Genomic DNA, 21,676 nt, shown 5'->3' on the forward strand with positions numbered 1-21,676 from the left:
AGACATCTGTCCTTTTACAAACATTTATTGAACAATGTCACTGGAGATATTCTGGGAAAAAAAAACTCCACGACTCTGCAAAAGGCTCCTTCTCAAATTAAAACCCACTGATTAGGTTTCGTCTTTGAGTGCCTCTAATGACTTTTCCCTCTCTCTCTATTCATCTGTGTACTCTCAGATAAGAGGAAAGAATTGATGATTGTGGAGTGGGACTCAGGAAAGGGATTTGAGAAGAGAAGAAACTGGGAGGAAAGGAGCAGGTGATCGAAGGAGGAAGAAGAGGAAAGGGAGAGCATGGGCCACTCGTCTTTGTGGATCTTTCTCCTGTCCCTGTCTCTCTCTCATCAGAGCGTCACAGCACAAGCTGAAGGTAACCACTGACATTCCTACACCATAAAGAAGCACTTAAACACTCAATATTTTGAATTTTTTTCTCACAGTTGTTTTCATCTTTGATTTGATGATAAGGTGGATAGTGCTTCTTCATCTCGTCCTATACTTCCTTGCTAACAGAACTGCCATTCATGGTGCCATACTTCAAATAGCTAAAAATGAAATGAAAAATAAGCACTTGTAAATAAATCAGCACCATAAAAACAAAACTTTACAGACAAATCAAGGTTTAAGAAAAATGTATTTTACTTTTAAAGTTTGACTCATTCCCCATCTGTTAATATGGAGGAGGCGGAGTTTATGACTTGTACTGCAGCATGACAGAAGAGGAATCTTCAAATATACTGGCTACACTTTTTGGACTCAGACATGTTGGCCATCTTTTTACACAGTCTGGGTTAGTGCAAATCTTCCAAATCCATCATATAAGACACACTTTTTCACCACCTTTTCACAGGTATAAAGTCCTGATGAAAAAGGTGTCATGACTGGGGATGCAAATGCCACTATCACATGTTACACAAGACCTAATGTGACTGAAAATTCTCCCCCGGTCATAGTGTATTGCAAGGAGCCATTTTACAATGAGGCTGGACGGTGTTGGCAGTTCTTGTACCATATTTGCCCACATTGGGTTATGATTGTGCAATTAATGAAAACTGGGAAATCAATAAAAATTGTAGTTAGTGGTGAACACTGGTGTGACTGAAAAAAACTCATCATTTTAAAGGGATACTTCAACATTTTGGCAAATTTGCCCAATGCCATAATTCCTGTAGACTTAGTAATAGGTTTGTTTCCTTTAGTTGTCAGTGCAAGCTGTTTTTAGATCTGGGGGGCTGATATGCGGAGACCCATGGTATTTCCGGCTTTCCCTCATCAAACTTATCAAATACACAATCCAACAACTCCAAAACGCTCTCGTGGACAAGTTGTGACCTGCACATTCACCACGCTATGAAATAATCATGTATAATTATGTAACATTACAACCACTGAGTAAACCACTGGGCGGAGTGACACAGTGCGCACCTCAGGCAGTGCCGTAGTTACTTGGTTTCATCTGGAGTGTCATTGGCTGGACGTAGCAGAAACGGCTTCTTCTCAAGTTTTGTTGACGGAAGTACCTGTACTAAACGTGTGCTTTTGAAATCACTCCGCCCAGCAGCCATGTCTGGAGTCTAGTTCCAGCTTTGCAGTTGCCTCTAAAACAACTTCGTCTCATAATGTTACATGATTATGATAGCAAAGGGAATGAGTTCAACTGGGGTGTGATTTTATTCCCAGCACAAAATTTAGAGGTAAATGGAATGCAGCAGAAGTCACTGATTGATGACTCAGCGCAACATTTTGGGATTTTTTTTTTTGTTTTTCAGATTAAATTAACTGCACATTTATTGTTTCCTTTAGATTTTTTGTTTTTACTTTTAAATATGTTTATTAGGAGCTTTTCCCATGCTCCAGTTTTTTTTTTTTTTTTGTCTACACCAAACAAATGAAACAATATACAACTAGAATGGCTGTCTGAGGTGGCAGACCCACGCCTAAGCAACGCTACAGAGGAACTTACGCTCCCATTGATTACTATGGTGTTCAAAATTTGGAAGTCCGAGACAAACCGAACGGGTGTGCGGATCATCACCAAAATCTAATTAATTCTTCCCTGTCACTATCCCAATATTCCCTGAAAGTTTGGTGAAGATCCGACTTTCCGTTCTCGAGTTATCTTGTACACATACAAACAAAGAAACAAAGATACAGAAGCCTTTACATAACCCCCTGCTGATTTCATCGGTGTGGGTAATGAAACAGAAAACGACATATATACACACATATACATGCATACATACATACATACATATACACATATATACATACCCACACACACATGCATGATAATAATAATAATAATAATAATAATAATATCTTGAATTTATATAGTGCCTTTCAAGAAACCCAAGGACGCTTTACAGAAACACATATACATGGACAAACTATGTGAGGGGTAGGATGAGTGCAGACTCTTTCCCCTCCCACTCAGTTTGTTCTCAGCCAGACCCAATTAAGTTAATTTATTCTACATCCTTACCATCTAAATAATTCACAAATGGTTGTCAAATTTTTTCAAACAACTGTAGTTTATCTTTCAATATAAAATGTATCCGTTCCATGTGGAGTATCTCAGAAATTTCTTGAATCCATAAATTAAAAGATGGAGATTCCTCCTTTTTCCAGAATTTTAATATTAATTTTTTGGCAGCAATTAGGCAGTATGTTATTAGTTGTTGTTGTGAGAAATTGAGTTTGGCATATTCTTTGAATGTACCCAAAATAATTAATTTTGGATCTGGCTCCAATGGACATTTAAGTATTTTAGATAGGAATCCAAATATTTCAGACCAGAAAGACATAATCTTGTGACAATCTACAAAGCAATGTGCTAAGGTTGCCTCATGAAGTCCACATTTAGCAAAGAGTCATGAAATACTTGGAAACAATTTATGTAATTTGAGATCTGAATAGTAGAGTCTATATAGAATCTTAAAATGTATCAGACAGTGTCTAGAATTTATGGAGCAAGCATGGATAGCTTTTAAACTTCTATTCCAACTGTCATCAGAGATTTGTAAGCCTAAATGTTTTTTCCCAGGTGCATTTGTATACTTCAGATGAGGGAGCCTTAAGTTTTTGAATTGTGTTATAAATAAAAGTTATCAGTTTTTCTGAATTGGCTTCTCCATCAGACAGATGTCCAGTTTATCAGGTTTTGCGTTATTATACTGTTCTAAGTGTGATTTGACATAATCCCTAACTTGAAGAAATCTAAAAAAAAAACTAGAACTTTTTTGGGATTTTATAGAAAATCTGTACATGTTCATGATTTTTTTTTTCAAGGCACCAGTTTTGAACCAGTATACCCAAGAAGTCTTTTGAGAGGTTTCAAGGACAATTAGAGCAACGGTGTGGTATGTAAATCAACACAGACAGACAGACACAGACATTGCCAATTATAAGATAAGAGATAAAAGAATATATGCTCATTCTTACTGCAATACACATCTTAATCATTGAAAGTAATTTAGACCTTAACATCAAATTTGATTTACCCCTATAATGACTATATCTTGAGGCCCCTTGGAGTGCTAGGCCCCAGACAATTGCCTATCTTTGCGTAATGTTATAACTGCCCATGAGCGAAGATGGACGGAGCAACTGATAGACTGTGGGTCTGTCCACTTCACAACAGTTTCTGTACGCTGAGAGCTCAGCTACTGTAGTATAGCTGGCAGAGGTTCAAACCTTGATGGCAAAAATAAACAGTACTTAAAGAGCACAGTAGAAATTGCCGCACAGGAAGACAGGCCAGACCTCTCTCAATCTTGCAGTATTTTGGTCTTTGATTTATTCAGTTCCAGTCACTTTTTCTTTTCTTTGTCACTTTCCTTCGTGTATGTTTCCCTCTCTCTAAAATAAGTGTGAAACTAGCCGTATGGTACCACTACTTGCTAAACTCTGAGTCAAAACCATATGTCTGATTGTCAGCACAAACGATGATTCAGATGACTCGGAGGCTCACGCCTTTGAGAGGGCAGGTGCTCGATGAACACAGTCTGTTCGAGTGCTCCATCATTACATCTCCACACATGGATTGGTACATGGTGAAGACACTAACCCAGCTCCATTTTCTCCCTCTCCAGACTGTGTCTAGTCGGGGAATTCAAACATCTGCTCGCCTCCTGTACGGTACTGCACTCTGTCTCCCTGCCTGTCAAAGAACATCCCCCTCTTAGATACAGAACCTTATTCTCAGGTGCTATTGGATGTCACCAAAAGGTCAATCAGCCAATCAAAAGTTTAGATTTCATCCACCTGGGATGTGGTTGGTGAATGGTAAAGTTGTTGGGCAGAGTTATGGAGGGATATAAATAGCCCAAGGCCATACGTTGCTGCTGCAGCATCTTCAGCACTGTAAGTCTTAATTCACATGCACACAAACACAAACTGTAATATTTAAAGCCTGATATTTCATGCAACATAAGATATGCCAGACGTAAGTGCAAATAAACTACCCAGCTGGCACCTTAAAGCCATGTTTATTAAAAAAAATGCATAAAATGACGACAGGCAATGCAGGTCAGTCACCACAAAGAGAGTTGTGCAGCTGTTTGGAGGGTTTTACCTTCTTTAAAGTTTTATTTTTTATCTATGTCACATTTAAGTGGCTATCATTATAGTGCCAGCTATTTCTGCTGGTGCTACTTTCACTGTCAATGCACCGCTAATGCTTTCTTATCATGGTTTTCAAAAAGTCTTTACATGGGGAATAATTTCTCTCACTTATTTGCTGCTGTTGGCAAAATACAGCTGTTATGGTGGGATGCTATGGTCTCCTAAATTAGAGACAAACATGGAGAAAACTACAGATTAACAAAAAATAACGTGAAATTTCATAAACAAGATCATCTAATGTGAACAGCATGATAACAATTATCAATTGCATGTTTAAATATATAAAAACAAGCTAAGAAGAACACACATTCAGTCCAAGACCAAGCATGATGGAAAACAAGGCATGATAGCAATCTTTGTGCAGCCTTTAATATAAACTCAGTAGTTTAAATGCTAAAAAAGTTTTTAAAAAAAGCTAAAAGCAAATTATTTGCATAAGTTCATGTTTATGTGCTGCCATCTATTGGTCATTGTCACTTAGGTTTCAAGAGTCAGTTAAGTTTCACTTTAGTTGGCCAAGCTGAAATGAAGCAGGCAGGAGAACAGAGAGAGAGCAAGTTCTTGAGTTGCTTAATGTGTCCTGTTATGCTCTCGCCTTGGAGACCATTTGTCTGTAAGTTTTGGTGTTTGAATAATTATAAAATCGTTAAAATGTATAGAGAAATTTCACGTGAGGATGTTTATGGTGTTTATGTTTTACACGCTCACTGCTAGCCAATGCTAACTCCACAAGCTAATTGATTGTAGCTGCTATTTCGGCTAGCTTGCAGATTTGTGTTGAATTTGCTTTATTTTCACGCAGTTGCTTGTTTGTGACTAAATGTACACATATGTGAAACTTTGTACTGATCCTGCAGTTTTACAAAATAAGAAAGTTATATAGAGGAACACTTCAGTCAAGCCAAGAAAAGTCAAGCCTTGTGTTTCATTGGAGACCTTTAGAGTGTTGTCTGACTGTCTAACTCTGTACATGGATATGTACAGACAGGGCAGTACAATCATAATAGTACAAAAAGTCTGAGAAACCCTCAGTAGCTCACCTGCCCATTCTTAATTGATGTCATGCTCTGATTGGAGGAGTTTCATGTCATTTATAGCATGTTTTTTTGGCTGGTTGCAACCCACATACTCAGCTCTGCTGCTCATCCCACAGATGTATGTTCTTTACAAATGTGGCACCATCTAAAAGGGAAATAAACAGGATTTCCAACAGTGTAAGATTTACTGCTAAGGAGCATTGTGACAACAAAAAAATAATCTACCAAACACAAATTTCCATTTTTTTGTGCTAAGTTTAGAAAATTTCAGGACAGGTTACATTTAAATTCTTCTCAAGTAGCTTGTTTACTGTTTCACCTCACAATAAGAGACACTCTGAGGCAGAGGACTTTTGGAGTGGAGTATGGAGGTAAGCTGACACACCAGATAGACAGTTTCATATATCCATGTCATGAGATGTTTTCACATTCATCTGGAAAAATCTCCCATGTAAAATGTTAAGGAAGGGCAGAACTTTTCAAAAATAATCATAAGGTGATTGGATGATCTGTCACATTCATTACAGGCCAATCAGAGCAACAAGACAACATGAGACAGTAAGCACACACAGCTCCAGTAGTAGCCTGAGCCTGGCAGACAGGTGCTGTTGCAGGCTATGAACAGCCAAGCTTGTTGTTGGATAAAACCCATGCTGAGGCTGGTTGGTAGAGGTGGAAAAACGTATTTTCTTTCAAGAAAATTTTTTGGTGTGGCTCTGTGCACTTGTTTTTTAAAAATGTGTCCCAGTTCTGCTATACTATAGGTTCATCTGAGCTAATTTCTACACTGGTTGCAGCCATTGCTGTTGGCTTCCAGTAAAACTAAATCTTGCCTGTAGCTACCGCCTCACTCTCCTCAAATGATGCCGATTGAACAAACATTGTTGATTGGAGCTTTGCGAGATGGATTTGCCTGATGAACGACATGGATTCTGGCCAATCTATCTGCTTTGCAAGGTTATTGCTTTACACTACTCTTGTTGTCATTGGACATGGTGATGTGGGGCTTGCATGCAGATGCTCAGCCATGGGAACCCATTTCATGAAGCTCCTGCCACACAGTTTTTGTTCTTACATCAATGCCAGTGGAATTTCAGAACTCTTTAGCTATGGAATTGTTTTTCTCAAATGGCACTGATTGGTTAGGTCAAGATCTGGCACAATTATTTTAGATTGGAGCTTTGCAAGATAGAATTGCCTGATGACAGACATGGAATCTGGCTAATCCATCTGCTGGGCAAGGTTAGTATGGAGGATAGTCATGGCAAATTCCTGTTAAAGGCTACCATAGATGTCCTACCATCACTCCAGAACCTTGAACATTTTGCAGATGGGGAGCCATCATGCCCTTAAAGTTAAGGGGTAGACGGGAGATTACTGTTCAGCCCTATGGAGGTGTCATGGGACTTACTGAAAGGAACATCGGCAAAGGGGGGGTTCCACCTGACAACCCTGATGAAGTCAAACTGTTGACTTGTGGGGGCCAATATGAAGGGCATATCGGTTTGGGGATTTCTTCACTGAGCACTTATCCTTTCAGTAGGGCATAAGAACATGCTACAAAAAAGGCAGACAAAGCAACAGTGTCTGGTGCCATGATAACAGTTTTCAAAAAAGCATTTGATTACATTTGGAGTGAGTAGTTCACAAACTTTTGATGTCCTCAAGAGACGTCTGAAGACTGACTAGACTGATCTTTTTTAGTGCCATCTGTGTATGCACATGTTTTCCGGGCTACTAACACTCTTGAGTTTGTAATGCTAACATTAAGACCTTTTACCTCTGGGTTTAACTGTTAGGTATAATTATACAGCCTGTGCAGTGGTGACTGAATCAACCATCATACACAGCTGTTGTTACGAGAGCTATTATCCTTCAAACTATCATACTTTACATGGTATTTACTTTTATTACAACATAAAAGCCCTGACACCCAAAGTTTGTGTAATTTGACACTTGTAGAGACTAAAACATACATGCCAACATGGTTCAGAAACAATAGCTCGCCCTGAATCTGTCACTGTGGTCGACCCCGGTCTCAACTTATTGTCAGCCTGCTGATTAGTAAGAGGCTGTGGAGTTCTTTTGTTGGCAGCTACATAATGAACTGCATTACATTTAAATTAATGCCACAATGTTTGAGGAAAGTTGCTTGTTTACAACCATTCCCTGGTCTTCATGAAGAGTGCACTGTGAGGGAAACATATCCTCAGGGAATTATTGTGTATCTGTCACACTGAGTGTGAGGTATATTTTCAGTGTTTGGACTTTCTATCATTTAATATTCCTGCCTCTGACTTTGTAGCTTTTCTGCCAATTACTGCAGTTTCTTCTTCTTCTTAGAACAACTTTTCCATTAATATATCTTGATAAAATCCAATGGCCCTTTGACTTTCTTACCCCCGCTCTCTCTGATGGTGTACATCTTCTCTCTTGATCTTGTTGGTTTGCTGATTGCAGTAGTGCATCATTATTCCTCAGACTATTTCTTTCCTGGCAGAATTTTTCTGCAGCGTTTGCTGGAGCCACTGAGCTACATCTAATGCGTAAATCAATGGTGTTCCAGCACAGAGGTGTATACAACCTTTGAGATATCAGCATAGATAACCTTCAAGAAAAGCATTCCCTAATCCCTCGGCATGTGCTGCCTCCTTATCCTAGGTGTGTGGCTTTCACCTGCCAGCACAGACAGACAGACTTCTGGATAATTGATTGTTTCTTTACACATGTCTGACAGATGCCACCCTCCAGTTGCTTCATTTTTCAAAGCCGTAGGCCTTGTTTAAAGCAGTTTTACAGAAATCTTTGCTGTAGAAAAGGCCACAAGTGTCTTGAAAGGTTGGCTGTGCCTTTTTAAGAACTTCATAACTAAAGCTTATAATCCCAAAGTAGTGGGAGAGTAGTGCAAAGGCAGTCTCTTAAGATTTCATTTTTGATTTATCTGGCTGTCATGATACCAGAAATTCAAACTTCAATATGGTATTAGTAAAACCAGACAATGTTGAAACCCAGTATTGGGAAACATCATTTTTAGATACTGTAGATTGTAAGCAGATTCTTACACACCCTCTAAATTGCACAAATACTTGGAAAGATTTTTGAACCATAACATTGCCAACATACTTCTCTAATAAAGACAGAGTGTGTTTGAGTTTTCATGATTTTCTTTGATGAATTTATTCTTCCCCTGTGCATCTGCCCTATGAAACAGATGTAGCTTTTTAAACCTTGGACATGTTTTGATATTATTGTGCAAGTAAGGTTCTAGAGTCTTGAGGAAGATCTGTGGGGCACAAAATCCAAGTTGCTTGAAGTCCTGTGTTTCCAGTTTCTACAGTCAGTGCTGGTTTCCCATGCCATCTGCTGCTGTTGGTCCACTGTGCTTTATCAAGTCCAGAGTCAATGCTGTCAGCCGTCTACTTGGAGACTTTAGAGCACTTCATGCGTCCATCTGCTAAGAGGCTTTATTGATATGCTGACTTCCTTTTCCAGTAGGACTTAGCACCTGCCAACAGTGAAACCAAAACTACCAGAAACTGGTTTGCTGACCATGGTATTACTGTGTTTCATTGGCCAGCCAACTGGCCTGACCATAACCCCATAGAGAATGTCTGGGGAAATGTCCAGAGGAAGATGAGAGATACCAGACTCAACTATACAGATGAGCTGAAGACTGCTATCAAAGCAACCTGGGCTTCAAAACACCCCAGCAGTGCCACGGGCTGATTGGCTTCATGCCACATCACATTGATGCAGTTATTTGTGTAGAAAGAGTTCCAACCAATTACTGAGTGCTTAAATGCACCATTTTTAAGGAATATTATGATATAGTTTTTATTTTATGAGCTGTAAGCTATCAATATCAACATTAAAACAAAAAAGGTAATTAAAATATATTGCACTTCGTATGAGATGAATATGGACTATATCTAAGTGTCACTTTTTAAATTTATTCTCACAGAAATACTTTTTAGTGATATTCTGTTTTTCTTGAGATGCACCTGTATGTGCTTGAAAAAATTCAGAAAATAGCCCATTGAAAATCTTCAAATAAAGCACCCATCCTTATGTAAGCCTGATGTTTGACAATTGAGCTCTCAATTAGAGGCCCATTAGCATGAAGTATTAAAATACTTTGCAGATCAAAATAGGAGAAAGGACTAATTTAAACTGTAATGGTGCTTCCATCGTTGCTGTCCCATAGAAAGATGGGGTTTATGAATTAAATGTAAAAAGCCCAGGCTTTTATTTGTTTTATAGTATTTAATAAGGGTTTATCAGCCCCTTAAATAAGCAGCAGAGCTTAAGTTCAATCGTTCACTCTATTTAATAGCTGTTGTACGTTTAGACATAAACATAGTACGAGCAAGCACCCTCACTTTTTAGCAGCTTTTCTCTTAGCCTTGTTTTTCTCTTTTACCACAACTTTGTCAATTTTGGCTTCAGCTTAGCACTAAGCCTAGCTTGGTTTCAGCTTAGCACTTAGCTTAGTGATGGCTTCAGCTTTGCACTTAGCTTAGTGATGGCTTCAGTTTAGGACTTAGCCTAGCGATGGCTTCAGCTTAGGACTTAGCCTAGCTTGGTTTCAGCTCAGCATTTAGTCTAGCTTGGCTTTAGCTTAGGACTTAGCCAAACTTGGCTTCAGCTTAGCACTTAGCCTAGCTTGGCTTCAGCTTAGGACTTAGGACTGCTTCAGGGTCACTTAGGTAGAAACACGGCTCAGCACCATTAAAACCAGACCCTCATAGGCAGCTGTAAGCCCTGTAGCTGGTGTGAGCTGACCTAGCTTAGGCTAGTTCCTTTAACCGCTGGCTGTCTAGGCGGTGTCCTGCAAACTATGTGTGTTTCATAGTCTTTTACGGAAAGTTTGGTCTGATAGTTAGAGGCGGCATTCATCCCACTCCGGGTGCTGCGGCTCTTTTATCTGGAAATTTAGCTGTTTTGATAAGTAATGAGGACACACTTTTGCTCCTCATGCAAAAGTTTTAATTTCATCTTCTCAGTAGCTCCTGATGAAGCAAAGCTTCAGTGAAATATAACTGATCCTCCATCAGCATATTGCATACGGTGTCATGTTTGTGTTCTGTGTGTTCAGTAGCATAATGAAAAGAGAGAAAGTTTATAGAGCTGGCTGGAGTTTAGTCTAACAACAGTGAAATCTGTCATGTAAATTCCAACATCCCTGCCAGCAGGCACGCCTGGCTCTTAAAGGGAAAGCTAACTCTCTCATTGGTTTGATAAATGTAACTCTTGAAGCAGGCTTGTTTATAATCAAGCAAATTAATCTGGCCTCTGTGTGCCCTGCACCTGGGTTTACGCCTGGATTGTACGCTGTGTTATCAGCAAAGTTTTGTCAGACACACCCCACATAACTGCGCCATGTGCTTTTGACAGCATGCTTTAAATCACCAAAATAAGGCCCTTTGTCTAAGTTCACCACTTGAGTTTGGTTTGTCTCCTGAGTTTATTTTGCTTCTTGCTACCTTTGTATCCAAGTAAAGGAAATATAATGCACCAAAAGCTTCAATTTAAGCAAAGATAGCTGCTCCATGGTGGAAGTGAGAGCTCTGAGATGCCTCTGCTAGTGATGTTTTGTTTCCTTGGTGTGTTGCCAGAGTTGTATAGGTGTGCGAGGGAGGGGGAACATAATGTCAGGTCGCTGTGGGCTGGAGACATATGTCACCCCCAGTGAATCCTGGGATTGCAGCCAAAGGAAGAAGGGCAAGATAATAGGGGCGAGAAGGCTCTGTAATGAAATAGAGGAGAGCAGAGAAGCTGAGTTATCACTTACAGAACAATCAGCGGTGCCTATCTCTTATTCACAAGCCTAATCAATGCTGTCGTCACTGTGCTTTATTGCATATGTAATGCCAGAATATTGACTCAGGCAGCTTTTGCACACACAGCATGTTTCTGTATGAAGCTGGTACAGTACTGCAGATCCATGTGGGGGTATATGCAGGTATGTGTGTCCTTAGTCCATCAATGCAGCTTTTTTGTGTGTATGTCTTTTAACACCACATTAAAATGCGTCTGAATCCTGCCAAACGCAGCAGATCCTTATGTTAAATGCAATTGTTTGCTCTAGCGTGGGGACTGACCCTGATTTTTGGGTGTGTTTACCTTATTATTCTAAGCGTTCCTCATCGCTGTACTAAAGTTTTATTGCTGGAGTGCTCAGAATATTGATAGTCTCTTTGGCTCACTTGTGTCTCATTAAAAATTCATGGGGATTTGTGTGGGGCTTTGGCTGCATGACAGGAGCAAGTGAACAAGAAAAGCTCAACAGGATGGAACAAGAGTGCTATCTGGTGGCTGGTGTTGGAATGTCTTGAATTTCCACACATGCATTCTAGGTATTTCTGCACACATTTAACCCCATGTTGTTCTTCCCTCAGCATGCAGGACGGTGGTGCAGGCTGACATCGTGTTTCTGGTGGATCAGTCGTGGAGTGTGGGACAGACTAGTTTCTCCAGCGTCAAAGACTTCATCTCAGACATCATCTCCTCCTTCCAAGGGAGTGTGATGGGGACTGAAGGGGTCCGCTTTGGAGTCACTGTGTTTGCAGATGTCCCGAGGTAAAACCTATGAACAAACAAATGGGTAATGTGTAAGAAGTTACACAGGAAAGACCTTTTTCACTAAATCATCCTTTTGCCCTGTTTTTATTCTGTGTCCAAATTGGAAACTCTAAGTTTAATGCTCCTGTGAGGACTTTAAAGCTGCTTACTAAACAGAATGAAGTTAAGGTTGTTGCCTCTATGTGACCTACAAAAATAAAAAACAGTTATGATGATTGATAGGTCTATTTAGTTGATTTTAATGCCTGAAATAGCTGCTGTAGGGTAGGTGTCAGACAAGACTAAATTAAATTGATTGGACATGATTTGGGAAGGCACATACCTCTCAGCTGGTAATGCATATCAAAGCAAAAACCAAGCCATGAAGTGGAGGAACTGCCTGCAGAGCTCAAAGACAGGATTGTTTTAAGGCACAGATCTGGGGAAGGCTCTGCTGCACTGAAGGTTCCCAAGAGGACAATGGCCTCCATAATCCTCAAATGGAAGAAGTTTGGCACAACCAGGACTCTTCTAAGAGCTGGTCGCCCACCCAAACTGAGCAACTGAGAAACTTTCCTTCTATGCAAAAGCCCACTTTGAGTTTACAAAAAAACCCTGAAGAACTCTGAGGTCAGATGAAACTAAGGTTGCATTCACACCAGAGCTGTTTTGTCCACTTTAAGTGAACTCTGCTCTTTTTTTCTGGATAGTCCGGTTCATTTGGAGTGGTGTGAAAGCTCATATGAACTCTGGTGTGGACCAAACAAGTGAACTCTGGTCTGCTTAAAAACAGGAGTCTCGGTTTGTTTTTGGAACCAACCCTGGTGCGGTTTGTTTGAGGTAAGAAAGCGAAGGACCAACTTGTGAGCCAAAGGCAAGAAGTGGCATAAAGCGTAATGATTTATAGATATATTTATGCCATTTGATACGCTCAAATACATGTCCATACCTCGCTCAGCAACTCTGTAACCATGACAACATGTCGTAGTCTCTCGCTCTCATTTTGGCTTGCCTTTTTTTTCGGTACTGATTGATTTGTCTAATGTAGAGAATGACACGCTGGACTGCTCGCTTCATCGCTGTATGCTTATAACAGTGATCATCAACTGGCAGCCCGGGGCCACAAACCATGCAGGCAGCGCTCATCACCTGCCCAATACCATCCCAACAGTGAAGCACGGTGGTGGCAGCATCATGCTGTTGGGGTGTTTTTTAGTATTAGGAACTGGGAGACTGGTCAGGGTTAAACTGAGATGCTTAAACTGATTAAAGTTTGTTTTTTTCTTGCTGTTCACTTGTTTTTGTTCGTAAAGTGCTCTTTACCCTGCAGGTTACTCCACATTTAAATAGTGATGGTGAAAGCTGCTTTGTAAAATTCCCATCTGATCAACTAACCCCATTCATTCACATACATAAACATTTACACACCCAGAATGAGTAGAGGTACCAAACTGGGGCTTAAGGTCTCTCCGGGGAAACATTGACTTGTGACTGCAGGAGCTGGGGTTCAATGATCATTAACTCTACCTATTGAGTCAAAGTTGTACCAGTCAGATAAAAGATACCACTTTGTCCACATGGGGCGCCAAAATCAACACAAAGCTAAAGCTTCTAACAGTGGCTTTAAGTTCCCACATGATACAGTTTTACCTCCTTTGAAATCTCTTTGCAGGATGAGAATTGCTCTGACAGACTACAGCTCCCAGGAGGAGGTTCTCAGAGCCATCAGGGACCTCCCCTATGAAGGGGGATCCAGGAGGATTGGTCTTGCCCTCCAGTTTCTGGTTGACACCGTGTTTAGCGCCGCCATCAGTCGGGACCACGCTCCAAAGGTAGAACACTTCAGCCTGGGACATATGAAAAATGTGTCTGCTCTACCTGGAATCCAGAAAACTGCGGCTTTGAAACAGTCCCACAAGCTGATTATAGTTACTGTAGGTGGTTTCCTGAAAGAAAAAAGTAAAAATGGTCACAGACTCCCCCAACACACCTTTAAAAATGACAGCCTTCAATCTTGTTAAATGTATTACAAAGTCTGCACAAACAAGCAACAGGGAGATAATTGGTTTAAGATTACAGCCCACACTGCAAAGCCTACTGTTTCCAGCTGGCCACTAAAATGCATAAATTGTATATTCTGGCTGTGTGTGAAAGGAAAATAAATTGTCTCTATTTGTACTCCAAAGAAACATGTTGGAAAATACAAACAAAACAAACTGCCCTAGCATTTTCTCTCCACTGTGGATCTGATTAAATGGTTATGCTTTATGCTTGGAATACAAACTAAAGAGTATCGCTGAGAGAAAGTTAGAAATGGTAAAAAATATGATGTTTTGCTTTGATTTAAACAGAGCGAGATAATGACTCACCCTTCCTTGATGATTCAGCATCTTCAATGAAATGTATGGATATTGATGATAGACTATGTGGAGCACTGATGTGGTCTCATTGATGTCAGCCATTGATTTTTCTGAAGAGGTGTTATGAAGCTGATGATGGCAGATGCAGTTTCTGAAAAGCCATCTCTAGCTGTATCTCATTTCATGTGTAGTATCACATTAGTATTGTTGGATTGAGTAAATACAGTTTAATTTGAAAGTGTATTACTCATCTGCTTACAACTGGGCAACTTCATTTAAATCTGTGTGCAGTGAATCCTGTCCTATGTTGGGCCATGCAGGAGGAAACAGCTGGTTACTGCATTGGTTGGAGAAAGAAGGACAGCATTTAGAGTAAGCTTGCAAAACTCAGACAACCTTCAACGCACTATTGTGACATAATTGGCCTCTAAATGTAATCTCTGAAAGATACAGCATGTCCTAACTCTGCGTGGTGTCTCCAAATGTCAGCGACAAAATCCACTTGATAACACTGATTCCTATTGTAAACACAACATTTTTGCCCCTTTGCCCCATTCCTATTTTCCTCTATGTCACTCACATTGAGATGGGCAAGGAAAATGTAAGTTGATGACAAGGAATCAGGAGATTGATTTTCTTTCACTTTCTTTTCTTAACAGAGCTTGTTAAATTGCTTCACAAATAGAAGACGGCTGTGCATTAATCACATCTGTATCCATGTTGAAATGTATTATGCTCTTGTTTTAGCACAGAGGCAAAACTATTCTATTCTATTCTATTCAATTATTGTAGAATACTTGTTTAAAAGTTTATCATTAATAAAAAAAATCTAGAATAAAACAATCTTAGCTTGAGGATTTAATTTACTTGTCATCATTTTGTCAGCGAATCAGTGTAATGTTTTGATTGGTGTTGGATTAACTAGTGACACTCAATCGCAGGGGTGGAAAGTAACTAAGTACATTTACTCAAGTTACTGTAATTGAGTAGTTTTTAGGATACTTACACTTTTTTGAGTACATTTTGAAATCAGTACTTTTACTTCTTCTTAAACAAGTTTTAACCAGAGTAACTGTGCTTTTACTTGAGTGCAATAATCTTGTACTTTTTCTACCTCTGGTGACTAAACAGTAGCACATGATGAGAGAACAATTCCACATCACAACCGAACAGCCGACTGCTTGGATTCTTTTAGTCATGTTTCTGGTGGATTGTTTTTTTAGTGACACATTTGCACCTTGACTGAAGTTGTCCACTCAGTTTCCATGTGTTACTTTAGGTGTCCCTTAAGGACACATAGTGTGTATTCTTCACCAGAATAAATTAACGTGCTATTGGGATGACTCTGCTTTGTTTTTGCCAGAGAAGACCAAACTTACCACAGATTTATAAAAGTTACTGCAGCTCTGTCATACTGTAGAATATTTTAAAAATACTTTAAAAGTGTGGTTTAACTATATGTAGTGTGGACAGCTCCAGACACTTTTAAAGAGTTTTATTTCACTCTTTTTGAGTTTTATTAATACTAAGAATGAATGTGTGACTTTACCTGAACAACCTCATTGGAGATCTATTCTCTTGTTGTTCTTGCCAATAAGGATAGATCAGGTTTTACCGTACAACTCCCTAGTAGCTACTCAGTACTGAAAGTAAACTTTAATCTGAGTACTTTTTACTTTTAATTGAGTATATTTATAGACCAGTAACTTTACTTGTACTTAACACTACAATGGCCATGGATCTCTGTAAAGCTTAAACAGCCAACAGGTCAAATTTACCTGTCATTAAAGTGCCTTGATTTTCATAATTAGCACTGATCAAGGACTGTTAATTAACCACTGACATGGAACAGCTTATTCACAACAGATAGCGAACTAGATCACTGTTGGAAGATGATCCGTCACATAGAAAATCATTTTTAAACTGATTGCTAATCCCAAAACTTCCTCATCACCAGATTCTTCTTCATTTAAAGTGCAGGGGTTACTTTTAGACATTTAACAATGGTAAATATCTTTATTCCCTGTTGTATCCATGTTAAAGCTTGATCTATCGACTTCTGATTAGGCATTGCTGCAACAGAGAGAAGGTATTTCCATTGTGCCACCTATTTATTGCTGGTGTGAAATAAAACAGTGGGAAAATCAAGGCTTTCTTATGGCGCATACTTGACCTGCATGGTGGTTCTAGATATAAATGTCCATTAACCAAATTTGGGTTTAGGCAAAGATTTTTCTATGACACCAGGTGCTATAAAGCAAACTTTTAGGAAAAGTCAAAGACTGACAGTCTTTAAAATTGTATACACATCAAGTAAGAGAAAAATAAAGAACAGCCTTGGGTAAATTTTACCCTTTGGCAGTTCTAGTGTTAAGGAAGTTTTAACCAAAGTAACTGTGCTTTTAACTGAGTACAATAGTTGTTTACTTTTCCACCTCTGCTCAAGTCCACTCACTTCCTGATTCTCAGGATTTATTAGTACTGGAACACTGGAAAAGAGTTTGCATAGTTGCAAAGTACTATTAAGAGATGAATACTGGAAAAGAAAATGTAGGTGACTTTACAGATATCTAATCAAATATTTGAAAACAATGGTGGCTTGTTAATTGTGCTTTGTCACTCTCAAATCCTTTTTTTATGTCTCTGAAGGCACTGATAAATTATTACAGCCGGGAAGCAGCAGCAAATGCAATTTTAAAGTTATTTCAGCTGGCACAAGTCAACTGAAATAACTTTTTCAGTCGGGAACACTCTCCTCATACATTTAACCGTTTTATTGCAAAATGGATATACAGTTTTACTTGGCAGAGAAGGCTCTGCTCAAAAGATGCTCCCTGGTTTAGTCAAGCAGCATGCTTTGATTTTCAAGAGAGTGCATGGCTATAAAAACCCATATGGATAGATACATTGATGACAATGCGAATTGAATACAATTAAATTAGTTCAAGAGCAATGAATTCAGAGTAACATGTATCTGAATATGAGGGTACAACAAGCTTTATGCAAAAAAGGAGAAGGCTGGGGTGGAGGACGTAAAGCTTTGCCAGCCGCAGCAGCAGCAGCAGCATGGTGCATCAGCATTAATGCAAGCAGGGATTGGTGAGAAGTACATCATGTTTGTGTTGAGAGAAAGAGTTGTGATTGGCTGTGGGAGCTGGGAGACTATAATTGGGATCAGCTGGCTGTCAGCTGATCACACCTGTGCATATGATTACCATGTCCTGCATGAACCAACACTAGGCTTCATGAGTTTCATGTTATGGATATATGAGGGTTTGGTGGGCCCCAGAGAATTTTCAGGTTTCACATTGGGCCACAGCATACCAAAGTGTGGGAATGGCTTTACTGGATGTGATACTATTTACAAGGTGAGCCTGAAATTAACAGGATAGTGGTTTAAAGCTTAAAAGGAGCAGGCATGTGATACTCTGCCATAGAGCACATTTTTTGACACTTGCATGCTGTTAGGACACAGGAGCCTACACTAAGCTTCCATCCAATCTACTAAAAGGAAGAGAGGTGGAGATAAGACACAGCTAACAGCCACAATACAATCACCTGTCAGTCAATTAGCTGTGGCCCTAATTATGCAGGTCAGTGCATAACTGTTAGTTTTTATATATCAGGAATGGAGGTGTAAGGGACAAAAAAATCCCTTCCCTGACCATTTTGAAGAATAAAGATATGAGCTTTGGAGACCAGAACTGTATTTTAAATCAGACTGTGAACATGTTTACTTCTGCTGCAGCACGTTTCGAGTGGCAGCTAAAGGCACCTCCACAATGGCTTCATTTTTCAACAACAGACATTGCCACTTGTTGATGATATAAAAATACAAGCAAAAACACTGTTAAAAACATAAAATCCCCTTGACAATCAACAAAGAGTGCTCAAGAACTGAGGCTGACCTCTTGCAGTCACATGGCCTACACAGTAGACTTCTCTTTTAGCCCTAAGTCATGTGCAGCAATCATGAAACTTGACTGACTTGTCTTAATGAAAACACCTCATCATATATCCAAATGCCCGTCCTGCAGCCCTCTCTTTCTGTCAGCTAAATTCCCAATTCAGTCTTGCTCTGGAGTGCAGAGTATAACACAGCTGGTTAACATTCCAATCATCTCTCTATCTCTGAGTGTGCGTGTGTGCGGATCATCTTGCAGCAGCGGCGGTGCACTTGACGTGGGGAAGGCAGAGAATTGAGGATTAGGCTGATATATTGAATCATACAGCCGGAGCACATGCAGAAAAGCGTCTACATTCTCATACTGATTCTCTCCAGCCTTCTTGATTCATTGACTGAAGGATGAACTTTGAACGAACTGTGTAAATTTTCCATTAAGGGCGAATTAGTCATCTCTGTTGCAGGGTAGCTTACTCAAAATTCACTTTGTTTAATGTATTAATCATGCTTTTTATTATGAGTTAAGCTGTGTCAAAAGTCTGTGGAGGGTTTTAGTGCATATTAATGTTTGCAAGGAGGTTCTTTTTGTCCCATAATTATTGGTTGGAAGCTGAATAGACTTCCAACACTAAAATCTATAGATAGCAGATATATAATACATTCTTATTTGATGTTAAATGACAGTATTTGCCTGTCTCATGCACAGATCGCCATCCTGATTACAAATGGACGCTCAGAGGACCAAGTTGGCATCGGGGCCAAAGCTGTATCTGACAACGGGATTTCTCTCTTTGCAGTAGGTAAGCGTAAAACTTGTGAATTCTGTCAACATCCTCACTGCAGAGTCCTCTCAGATTTTTATCCCAGCTCTGCCGGCTTATCTGCCGTGTTTGCAGTTAGAAAATTCATGTCCTGTACATCTGAATTCATTGGGCTCAGTGTGGGTATTTGTGTGACAATCTTGTTTCTTTCTGTGTGGGTTGTTCTCCTGCACATTTTTGCACTGTATACAAACACACAAACATGAAAACATCTACTAAATATGTATGTCAGAATGAGTGACTGATTAATTCAGCTACTGTACACTATACCATGCATGCATCAGCAAAGCTACCTTATCCTACACTTTTACCCCCTCTCATAAATACACACTGCTGTTTATCCACAAGTTTACTTACATTTATCTTTCTCCTATGCACACACAAAAGCACACAAGCCCACAACTAACTCCTCTCAGCTGGGAGCACTGCAATAATTACTGCTCATTAGCCGATGGTGTGCTAATCGCAGCTATTTTTCATTAGGCGATTCCGTGTCCCCCATTCACACCTCTGACACTGAGGTCTACTCCTATCGTTTATCACTCCTGCAGAGAAACTCAGCATGCATCTTGTGTGCAGGAGCAAGACAAATATGCCTGCAGAGACTGTGCCACATTGGATAACATATGTAGATATGCAGTGCCTATAAAAAGTATCCTAACCCTTGGATGTTTTACCCTTTTAGTGATTTTATAAATCAATCATGATCAATATAATTTGGCTTTTTTGAAAAAAAAAACAAAAAAAAACAAAAAGACACCTGTGTCTGGAAGGTCCAGTCACCGGTTAATCAGTAGTCCTGGCTACCATTACACCATGAAGACAAAAGAACACTCGAAGCAGTTCGGAGAAAGGGTTATTGAAAAGTGTAAGTCAGGGGATGGATACAAAAACAATCAAGGCAGTGAAAATCCCCCAGAGTTTAGTAAAATTCATCATCAAGAAATGGAAGGAATATGGCACATCTGCCTAGATCAGGCTGTCCTCACAAACTGAGAGCAAGAAAGAGACTAGTGGGGGAGACCACCAAGACACCTATGACTGCTCAGAAGAGTTACAAGCAGCTGAGATTCATGAGATTCTTCATCCACAAACTGCTGCCCAGGTTCTTCACCAGTCAGTTTTATGGGAGCAGCAAAGAGAAAGCCAATGTTGAAGAAAATTCTCGACTTGAGTTCGCCAAAATGCATGCGGGAGACTCCATGGTCAAGTGGATGAAGTTGTTTGGTCTAATGAGACCAAATTGGTGTTTTTGGCCATCAAAGAAGATGCTATGTTTAGCACATCACCACAAACACACCAATCCCAATGGGAAGCATGGTGGAGGCAGCATTATGCTGTTGGACCTATAAGGCTGATAAAGTTAGAGCATAAAATCAGTGTGGCAAAATATTGGAAAATCCTGGAGGATGATCTTAATCAGTCTGCAAGAGAACTATACAGCTTGAGAAAAGATTTATTTTCCAGAAGCTTCACAGAAATGTTTAAAGACAACAAGGTGAATGACGTAAAGTTTGAGCAGTTTGGCAAAGAACAGTGTGTCCAGCTGTACACAAATTTGGTACTACCAAACACAGGTAATTGCGTATCATAAGAAAGGTGTAAAGTGTTTTTCATGATATTACTGTAAAACTATCCATGTGATATAAATCAATCCATCCATCATGTTATTAGATACTTCATTATCATTCTGTTTCAGCATCTTTTGCATTCCTGACTACTGCTCTGCTGTCTTCAGTAGTTCAATGTTTTGCTTGTCATAGAGAGCAGAGTTAACCAGAGTCTAACTCCTTGCATGTGCAAACATACCTGGCTAATTAAGTTGATTCTTTGATTCATATTACCCTTGGTTATGTCGTAAGTATGCTTGAGCTTTACACAAGTAAAGAGAAATCATTAAAAAAGCAACAGCTCCCCCTAGTGGTGTTTTTTGGAAAGGATATGGAGGAAAAACAAGGATGTCAAACACATATTAGAAATCTAAAAAACGACTTCTGTTGCCATCCTTTTATTAAAGATAAATCCAGTCACAGAGATATCAAAGCCCTTGCCAAATTGCCATGGATTAAGCAGTTTTTTCCCTGTGCCTTTTTGTTCCTATTTCTGTCTGTGTGGTGACCAGGTGTTAGAGGAGCTGATGAGTCAGAGCTGAGGATGATGGTGTCGCAGCCTCATGAGGAGCATCTGTTGCTGGGCACTGACTTTTCTCTCCTGAACACCATCCTTCTCAAACTGTCCCGCAGGGTGTGCTTCACTGCCTCTGAACCGCCTCGTCCTGTGAAAACAGCCCAGCCAGGTAAATTAGTATAAATGCACACACAGTAGGAGAGTCAAGTTCTTCATAATCACCCTGATTGTAATGATCATTAT

General features: G+C 39.7%; 1 protein-coding gene across 1 annotated transcript in view; it reads left to right on the plus strand.

Moving 5' to 3' along the window:
* The first annotated feature begins 294 nt into the window (after positions 1 to 294).
* The window catches only part of col7a1l (collagen type VII alpha 1-like), a 35,271-nt gene continuing 13,889 nt past the window's right edge, over positions 295 to 21,676 (plus strand). The window contains exons 1-5 of the mRNA XM_041781350.1: positions 295 to 370; positions 12,059 to 12,239; positions 13,894 to 14,053; positions 19,192 to 19,285; positions 21,429 to 21,602. Of these exons, the coding sequence (XP_041637284.1) occupies positions 295 to 370; positions 12,059 to 12,239; positions 13,894 to 14,053; positions 19,192 to 19,285; positions 21,429 to 21,602 (685 nt within the window). The remainder of the gene's footprint in view (positions 371 to 12,058; positions 12,240 to 13,893; positions 14,054 to 19,191; positions 19,286 to 21,428; positions 21,603 to 21,676) is intronic.

This window comes from Cheilinus undulatus, linkage group 23 (assembly GCF_018320785.1).
Source record: "Cheilinus undulatus linkage group 23, ASM1832078v1, whole genome shotgun sequence".
Classification (NCBI taxonomy): Eukaryota; Metazoa; Chordata; class Actinopteri; order Labriformes; family Labridae; genus Cheilinus; species Cheilinus undulatus.